The sequence below is a fragment of the Alosa sapidissima genome, chromosome 2 (genome assembly GCF_018492685.1).
Source record: "Alosa sapidissima isolate fAloSap1 chromosome 2, fAloSap1.pri, whole genome shotgun sequence".
Classification (NCBI taxonomy): Eukaryota; Metazoa; Chordata; class Actinopteri; order Clupeiformes; family Clupeidae; genus Alosa; species Alosa sapidissima.
In genome coordinates this window covers 32,255,613-32,264,932 of record NC_055958.1, presented here as the reverse complement: position 1 = coordinate 32,264,932, position 9,320 = coordinate 32,255,613, and the positions used below count along the sequence as shown (strand labels likewise).

The following is a 9,320-nucleotide window of genomic DNA, read 5'->3' as shown; positions in this document are numbered from 1 at the left end:
CATGACCTTTCATCTCAGGTGACCTGGTCTAATGCAGGTAGAATAGTAGGCCTAGGCTACCTCGCAGTCACTCTTCCTTTTGAAACCAGATGGTGCGTCTAATGCAGTGGTAAGGAAAGCGTTTTTGGCTTAACTGTTTGAGGCAGACGTCAACCAACACAGGCCATAAGCTTACAAACTGTGTGATGTGTTTAACATAATAATGTTTCAGTCGTCTGGTACCTGGTCGTCATCATCGACTGTGGTAGGCTACATAGGCCTACGTGGTGCGTTGATATTCAGGTATTAAAAGATTTTATTGTCCGTCCGTTTAGTGCGGCTTAGTCGCGTTGTGTCCGAGCAGGGTGGCTGCATGAATGTTTGAAGATTCTATTAACAGAGGTGGAAAGTAACGGAATACATTTACTTACGTTACTGTTGAGTAGTTTTTCTGTGTATTTTGTATTTAAGTAGTTTACAAAATTGGTAGGCCTATTTTAAATTTTACTTGATTACATTTTGAGTGAAGTATTGTACTTAGCTACATCAAAACTCCCATCCGTTACTTGAGTAAAAAAACAGTTAAGACTAACGAAAACAGAAAGGGAGAGGGAAAAATCGCGCCCTAAACCACTAGCCTAGTGATTAAGATCAGCATGTAGCCTACAACAGGACATGAATCAAGTTGGCGCCATGCAGTCTTTCTGGAAGTGATGGTAGCCTAGAAATCTAGACGCACCCTAGCGGCAGCAAATTACATTTGCTTCCAGGGCAATGGAGCTGGATCACGAGATCCCTCAGATTACATGTGTAGCCTAACCTATGAAAGTGTATTTTCCGCTATTTCAATGGGTTGTCTCAGTTCGTTTTAGCACTAATGATTGCGGAGATTCAAGCAAACACCATGGGATTTCGTCTTTTGACGTTTGTGCTCACCTTTCTTTGGAAATAAGTTTATTAGTCCCTTCATTTTGATGTCTCTCTTTTTTCGGTTTCGGCCTTTGTTTTTGGTAACCTGACTTGGCTTTCTTGGAGAAAGACATTGCACCAGCAGCACAATTAGCGGTCCGCTACTAGCGATGCTCAACCAAAGATTGCTCCGCCTTAACAATCTTTGGCTCAACTAAATAAACAAAAGACAGACTATCGTGCAGGCGGACTAAACCATTTAGCTCTTTAGCAAGGGAGAGTGAGAGTGACCTTAGACAGTTTTCACTTTGTTTTGTAAAAATAAATATATGGTGGAAATAAGTATTGAATACTTTTTTTTCCCAGTAATTAGCCTATACTTCCAGTGAGTCTATTCAAAATTTTCACCACACATTATATTAACACACATAAAAAATCCAAACATAAGTTATGTGTAATAAAGCGGAATGACACAGGAAAAAAGTATTGAACGTGCCTACTGAAATGTCTTCAATACTTTGTGGGAAAGCCTTTGTTTGTAATGACAGCTTCAAGACATTTCCTGTATGACAACTTATTAGTCGCAGTAGGTGTGATTTTGGCCCATTGTTCTAAACAGATTCCAGGGGTTCCTCTTGTGAATCCTGATCTTCAGTTACTTCCAGAACTGTTTAATTGAATTTAATTGAATTGGCTGCCTTCAAGTCTTTCTGGAGCTTTCTCAGAGTGGTCCTTGGCCCTTGGAATTGACTATCCTTCTGACTCCCTGGTCAGAAATATTGCGAGATCCTGTGCTCCCCCCAGTCCGACGCCCTTTAATGTGCTGAATCTTCTGCTCGTTTCCAAATCTAAAAAACTCTCTGCAACATTGGCCTGCCTCAGCTGCCTGTGAGGGGCTTTTCAGTTGTGCTGGATTACTGTTTACTGCAAAGCGATCAAGGATGAGTGCAACTAACTTTGAAAATTAACTACTGCTCAAACTTAAAGGAGAACTCTTTCACATTTTTTCACATAGATCTCCATTTCTCAACGTCACTGAGTACTGTCGGTATGAACAAAACTGAAACAATCGTTTTACCTAGCGCGAGTTGCTGCAGCTACAGCGCTACACACTGGAAGCATGAACATGGCTGCCTTAGCTGCTGGCTGCAGCAACTCGAGCTAGGACCAAAGTCCTTTTAGGCAAGTACCTCCACTCGGCAGGCCATATTGCAACGCTTTTTGGGCACTTATCGGGCATGTATTTTGGCAGAAATGCTGGTGCGTAAGGCTTCACGACACCAATCTTGCTCCAGCGACAAGATCACAACAGATGATTGGCACAATGTCTTCACAGCACACCACATGATTGGCTCAACATTCACATGTTGACGTTTTGATGCGGAAGGGTTGTGATATGTGTAGACAACTGCCATATTGGCGTTACAAACTAACCCCATGCATTACTATGGAGGAATTTTTGATTGCTGTATCTCCTTATTAGAAAGTCTCTGGTAAAACTGGTCTGGTACCCCCCCCCCCCCCCCCCCCCCAAAAAAAAAGTAACTAAGTAACTTTTACTTAAAGTACATTTTAAACTAACTACTTTTTACTTCTACTTGAGTACATTTTCAGATCGGTATTTTTACTTGTACTTGAGTAATATTTCATCAAAGTATTGGTACTTTTACTTGAGTACAATATTGTCATTTTTTCCACCTCTGGTGTATAGTGACATTATTGGTTGTGTTGCAGTTTGTAGTGGATTGTTGCCTGTGCGGTGTATATTTGAACTAATATATAGCTACCTGTGTGTAGTGATGCTAATTATATCAATCTTAGGTATAATATATAGCTAACTGCTGTGTGAATGTGGCTAGGCCAGTTATATCCCTGCTAGGGTAGGCTATGCATTTGTCTAGTCCTCTGGGTGATTCCGTCCTCAGCTGGCACCTCTTTATCCCTCGCCCTTATTGAAGTGATTGTGCCCTCTTTTGAGGTGATTGTATTTATTCTAGGGCTGTCAAAATAACTGATTAATTTCGATTAATTAATTTGAGAAAAAATAACTGATTAAAAAGAGTGCAGATTAATCAATTCCGTATGACCTTTGACCCCGAGCTGTTCTAGTCAGTAACCATTAGACTGTAAAATGAAGGAGAGAAGAAAATGTGCTGCCTAAATCATTGATTGGAACATTTACTTTTAAAAAACGGCCTGATGTTGATTAAAATAAAGTCCTCTGCCGTGTCGGCAGCAAAGAATTTGCATATTACCGGAGTTCGTCAACTCTAAAGTCGCACATCAATGTAAAGATATAGTGTTGACATTGAGGGGAGTGTTAATTTATTTTCATTGTGTCCCCTAGGTTATATCTGTGGCCTGAAATGCCTTGTATGTGGAAAAAAACTTCTTCCTGAAGCACTTTTGAATTTATTTTCTCAGCCTATTAGGTCATATCATAGATTATTATGGCCCTTATTCGAACAGTGAAAATAATAATAATAAAAGACTTTTTGGTAACACTTTCTATGAAGGTTGTATTTATAACGCCCTATGAATGCATTCATAATATTTATAAAACATTATAAACATTTATAAAACATTATGAATGCATTCATAGGGCGTTATAAATACAACCTTCATAGAAAGTGTTACCGAGTTGTTGAACTTTAATGTCACTAATGCTGATTATTCAATGATTCATTTGAATTGAAATATTTAAAATACTTTCACAGCAAAAATTGTATATGCGATTAATTTAGATCAATTAATCTCAAAGTATGTAATTAATTTGATTAAATGTTTTAATCGATTGACAGCCCTAATTTATTCTGTTTCTTTTCTTATTTGGTAGCAAGCATAGTAGCCTATCTGCAGTGTATGCACATTGACATAACATTTATATTGTATGTGGAAATATTTGAGAACACTGGTTATGTAACAACTCCTCCTCTACTTCAAGTCCTCTACTTCAAGTATTATAAATACTTAAAGTATTTATAAATATTTTTATATTTCTGCTACAAACAAATCAGACATTAAAGTGCATTATTTTTGTACACTGGCTACTCCCTCATTCATTCAATTGAATACCTGATAGTGGGGGAGCACTGGGTTTCCATATTGATCTATTAACTTTGGCCCCTAGTGGTGGTGCTAGTGTGGTTTAGGTTACAAATGTAGGCCTATAGGCTAGGCTAAAGTGACTATATGATTTTATCATTTCATGTACCAGAATGAAACAGGCAAAGTTCGAGGCATTCTTTGCATCTTGAAAATATATATATATATATATATATATTTTTTTTTTTTTTTTTTTTTTTTTTTAAATGAGGTCACACAATCCTGAGAGGGTGGGTTGTCTATTTTGTCAAACAGACAAGTGGATGACATTTTGGTTGTCAATCATAGAATTGTACACAGTTCCATAAACAATCAAGAACAATATCTTCTATGTATATTATTTATGTTCGGGGCGTGGTTTTGATCCTGAAAGGGTTTTTTAAAAAATACAGCTCAGCCCAGTGCCAACCCAAAAATATGGTTCGCACAACACCCATGCCAGACCTGTACTAAAGTACTGTTTGATTTTGTTTTGCCTTTGTGAAACATTACAACCAAGAAAGTACGTTTCAGAGGTACTTTCCTGTTCTGTGCAAGGTAGCTTTGCAGTAGCCTCACACCTCAGATATCTGACACGTCTGCATCCTTTTGTTTTCAAATTTGCCAAGAGCCATTACAGTCCTTTTTGCGAGTTTTGGATCACATAATCTCCTCTTAACCCAATTACACAAATAATCCTTTTTTCACAAACACACACACACACACACAAATACATCTCATCTCATCTAATCATATGTCGCGCCCAATGGCTGCACCCATGATGCAGTTCTCGTACATTGGCCTATGGGACAGCTGTTCTAATGGGTCACTGGGACAAGAGTGGTGCTGGGACAAAAGTCCAGCTGCAGAGAACAAACAGTCTTTCAGAGCCAGTGAGAGCACAAACAGCCAGCTGCAACAAGGAAAATGGCACTTGCCTGTTTGTTGTCGTTTCCTGGCCAGCACAGGGCCTGTCGCTAAAGAATGGGATGGATGTGTGACTGTCTGACTGTCTCCTAAGGGTGGATATGTGAAGTTTTTTTTTTTTTTACCAGAGGAAAGAAACAGGTTTTGTTAGATGTTTTGAGTGAGATCTGTGGACCATACCTTCATGTGGATGTTGCGTTCACTTGAACTGCCAGGGATTGTGTACTTTTTCTACTGTTTCTACTGACTGCAAAATCCGACGCTAAGGAGATTTATTTAGAGTGTTTCAGACATTTTTTCTTGTTTTCTAAGAAGAGGAAAGGAGGTGATTTGCTGAAAAGGAAGTGGATAACTTCTGGACTTACATTTTTATGGGGAAAGTAATGCCTCTAAAAAAAAGTATTTGTTAATTCAACATTTCTGTTATTCAGTCTGAGGTCTTTCAATCACTTTTAATTTGACTCAGAGAATGGCCTGGGAACACAACACAGCAACAGCTTTTCTTGGCTTCCTGTTAGTCTGCGTCTTCTCTGTGAAGGGTAAGTACAGACAGAAAGCAACACCTGACTGCCAGACAGACTTCTCTTAACTACAAAAGCTGTCAAATATTTCAGATAAGATGACCCCATTTAGGAAGACTCCTACAGTTGTTACTATAAAATGTGTTAGTGTGGGCAACAACTCGTGGTAAGGTGTTAGTCGCCAGTCCCAAGTAAAACAGTCGGGCGGGCATGTCTGGCAGACAGGAAAAGAGTTGAGGTTAATGATAAATTCTTAGTTGGCACTTGCTAATAGCAGTGGTGGACGAAGTACACAAATCCTGTACTTGAGTGAAAGTAGAGATACACAGGTCAAATGTTTCTCCAGTAAAAGTAAAAGTCCTCCTTTTACATTTCCACTTGAGTGGAAGTACAAAAGTACTTGCCTTCAAATGTACTTAAGTATCGAAAGTAAAAGTCCTGAAATGTATTATGACTAATACAGTTCCATTTACTATTGTTGAAATGATTCGGCACAGACATAGGCATTCATTGAGCCTTTCTCCTCCATTCAAGGACAAAATCAGCTAATAATTGTTGTATGTAGAAAGAACTAAAAACAAACTAATGTGATATCTTAGATACTTCAAAGTAACCACATTTTCCTTTGTCAGACCAAATCAAGATGTCAGATTGTCTGTCATTGTCTATCATTTGCTCGATGGCATCAAGAGGCTAGTTATGGTAACATCAATATTGTGAAAAGGGGTCAACAAGGTACAGTAAATAGTGGATATGACAATAACATAGGTTAGGCAACACCATTATTTAAAGCCTAGCTCACTTAATAGAAAATATACATGTAAGTACACATGTATTTGGACAGTCTTTTTTCCAAAAGGAACTTCAGCTGTACTTCAGCTGTCAAAACATGTAGTGGAGTAAAAAGTAAGATATTTGGCCTCAAAACGTACTGGAGTAAAAGTAAAAAGTTTAACAACATTAAAATACTCGAGTATGATACATGAAAAAGCGACTTAAGTACAGTAATTGAGTAAATGTACTCAAGTAATGTCCACCACTGGCTAATAGATCAGGCTTCTTGTCTGGGAAGTGAACTACCCACAAAACTACCCGCATTTCTTTTAATTTTTTACAACTTAAAAGATGTTCAGAGAGGATCATAAAAGAGAAAAGTTGGATCTAACACTAATACTACTGCAAGACTACATTTCATGCTGTCCGTCCAAAAGAGTAGTGAAATTAGCATTTTTATGGACAAATCGCTGTTTAGGTCAACTTTACAGCTGAATATAGACCCTTTCAACAATAAAAACAAAAACAATGCTTGAACGTTCTATTTGGGCCCCAATCTACTTCCTCTGCATTAAGATAACATATGGAATGTTAAAAAGGAAGCCTTGTGGGGCCAACTATGATGCTGATAATGGAACTCTCTTGAAAGGGTCCATATAAGACCCTTTCAAGAGTTCCATTATCCGCATCATTCTGGCCTTTGGATCCCGGACTATGATAAGCAGAGCTTACTGTCATGGTTATAGGTAGTATTATTTAACTGAGTGATGAAATTTATGACAGATTAAATGACAGATTTTTCTTAAGTATTTAAAATACTCCTAAATTACAATCCTTCAAAGTATTTTGTTACAAACTACATTTGTTTTTCCCAATCCTGCAAAATACAAATTAAAACATATGCTAAAGTAATTAAATACATATTTGAAATACATCTAATTAAAATACTGCCCATGTCTGCACAAAAGTGGAGTACATGTGAGGAAGGGGGCTAAGACTGACCTGTGTCTCCCTCATCATTAGTCCACAGCAGCACACTGCATCTATAGAAGTTGTAAACAAGGGCACTTCCCTACTGTACTGTTTATTTACTTTATAAAAGAAACAGCTAAGAGGCATTACCGTGGCAGTGAAAATGGTCATTTATTTCTTCTCAGAGTGGAAAACAAAGTGGTATTTGTTTAAGATTTAGGCCTAATCAGTGCCTACTCTGCTAGCACTGCGCTAATCTGGTCTTGACCAAAATAACTTTACTGTAGGTCTACTTATAAAAGGTTTTGTTTCCTCATCAAAGCAAATGAAAATGAAGCATTATATGATAATGATGAATCAAAAATAATTATGCTGCACATGAAGAACTGGACAACTTTATCAGGCTTCCGTTGTTGATATATGTCCTCCCATCCAACAGGTGGCACTGAAGCACCCAAACCTGAATGTGATGACCTACACAACACCACCTGGCTGGAGTACAGGCAGGGGGCCAAGCTGCAGGTGCAGTACCTGCTGCTCACACGCCACAACACCAACTGTGCCAACCTGTTTACGCCTGACTCACTGAATGAAACACACTCCACCACGGACTTCAACACCTCCCTCCCCACCAAAGTCCTCATCCATGGGTTCAGGTGAGAAAGGGCAGGGAGCTGTGTGTGTGTGTGTGTGTGTGTGTGTGCAGGGTGTTTGAGAATAGTTTGGCCCACAGACTGTGAGGGGGATGCAGGTCTTGTTTGTGTTCTATGTCTCCTCTTTCGGGTTACTTTTGAGTTCTTTGTGTCCAAGTTAACCTCTGTCAATCTCTCCCTTTTTTTTTTTTTTTTTTTTTTTTCACTGTCTGCTCCTTCTCTCTGTTTTTCTCTCCCTTCTTTTTTCTATTTCTTCTCCCCCCTCTCCTTTCTTCCTGTCCTCTCTCTCTCTCTCTCTCTCTCTCTCTCTCTCTCTCTCTCTCTCTCTCTCTCTCTCTCTCTCTCTCTCTCTCAGGGCCCTGGGCAGTAAGCCGTCCTGGGTGAGTGCTCTGGCACAGGCCTTGCTCAGGGTCGAGGATGCGAATGTTCTGGTGGTGGACTGGATCTACAGCGCCTCCTTCGCCTACAACCGGGTCGTGGAGAATTACAAGGAGATTGCCATAGAGATCTCAGTTATGATCAACCATCTCAGAGTAAGACCACATAACCCCCTCTGATAATAAACAAATGGAAAATAATAGAATTCAACATACATTATATTATTCAGAGCGTATCTGCAGTATACCTGCTATAGTTGCTCTGCCTGTTTGTTGTTTGTTTAACATGTTTTTTGTTTTGTGTGTTTGTCCTACTCTCTCAGAACCATGGGAGCACGCTGGAGTCCTTCCACTTCATCGGCGTGAGCCTTGGAGCCCATGTGGCAGGATTTGTAGGAACGATATTTGAAGGAAAACTGGGGAGAATTACAGGTACCCACAAAATATACACTATCTGTATTTATTAATTTACTGTATGCCCAGGATGTTATTTTATTGGTGTGATGTTGTCTTCTGAGGTTTTGACTCTCATCTCTCATTGCAAATGGCATACACTATAGGCAAATCCATCACTGTTCAAATGCAGTGTACTGAGTTAATCCACAAATTTGCATTTAGTATGGTATATGATCGTGTTTCAAGTTCAACACTGACCAAAAGTTGTTGGTTTGAGCTGGTGCCTGGAACCGTCACTAGCTTTACTCAGGCATCCTGACAACATTCTGAGTAACAACACAGAGAGATCGCTGATATGGTCTGCTGAATCCCTCAGACGTCACTTTTTGTAAATAAAAAGAGGAAACACAGTATAGTGCATGAAGATATCCTCGCTTATATTGTATAATTTACTTTGCACAATGAAAATTAAATGTTTTACAATAATTCACACTACCTTGATATATCAATCCAGATTTTGACACTAGGGCTGGGATAAACGTTTATTTTTTAAACGATTAATCTAACGATTCATTTTTTCAGTCCGATTCGATTTCGATTCGATTATCTCCCCATTAATTCACTAATAGCAACTTATACATGTTTATTTACACATCTGAATGAAAAAAAAAACATGAGTTCTTTAACATTGCAATATATGGTTATTGCTCTTAAGATTCCAAAATAAA

The 9,320-nt window shown here is 38.8% G+C and overlaps 1 protein-coding gene across 6 annotated transcripts in view; it reads left to right on the top strand.

The window, feature by feature from the left end:
• Positions 1-9,320, top strand: part of pla1a (phospholipase A1 member A) — a 21,281-nt gene continuing 11,961 nt past the window's right edge. The window contains exons 1-5 of one of the 6 annotated variants that reach the window (XM_042068648.1): positions 1-109; positions 5,366-5,438; positions 7,606-7,822; positions 8,175-8,352; positions 8,520-8,628. In XM_042068648.1, the coding sequence (XP_041924582.1) occupies positions 5,369-5,438; positions 7,606-7,822; positions 8,175-8,352; positions 8,520-8,628 (574 nt within the window). In that variant the 5' untranslated portion in view covers positions 1-109; positions 5,366-5,368. Of the gene's footprint in view, positions 110-231; positions 283-4,842; positions 5,439-7,605; positions 7,823-8,174; positions 8,353-8,519; positions 8,629-9,320 lie in introns of those variants that run through there. The other 5 variants (XM_042068666.1, XM_042068674.1, XM_042068639.1 and 2 more) reach the window with 5 other exon arrangements.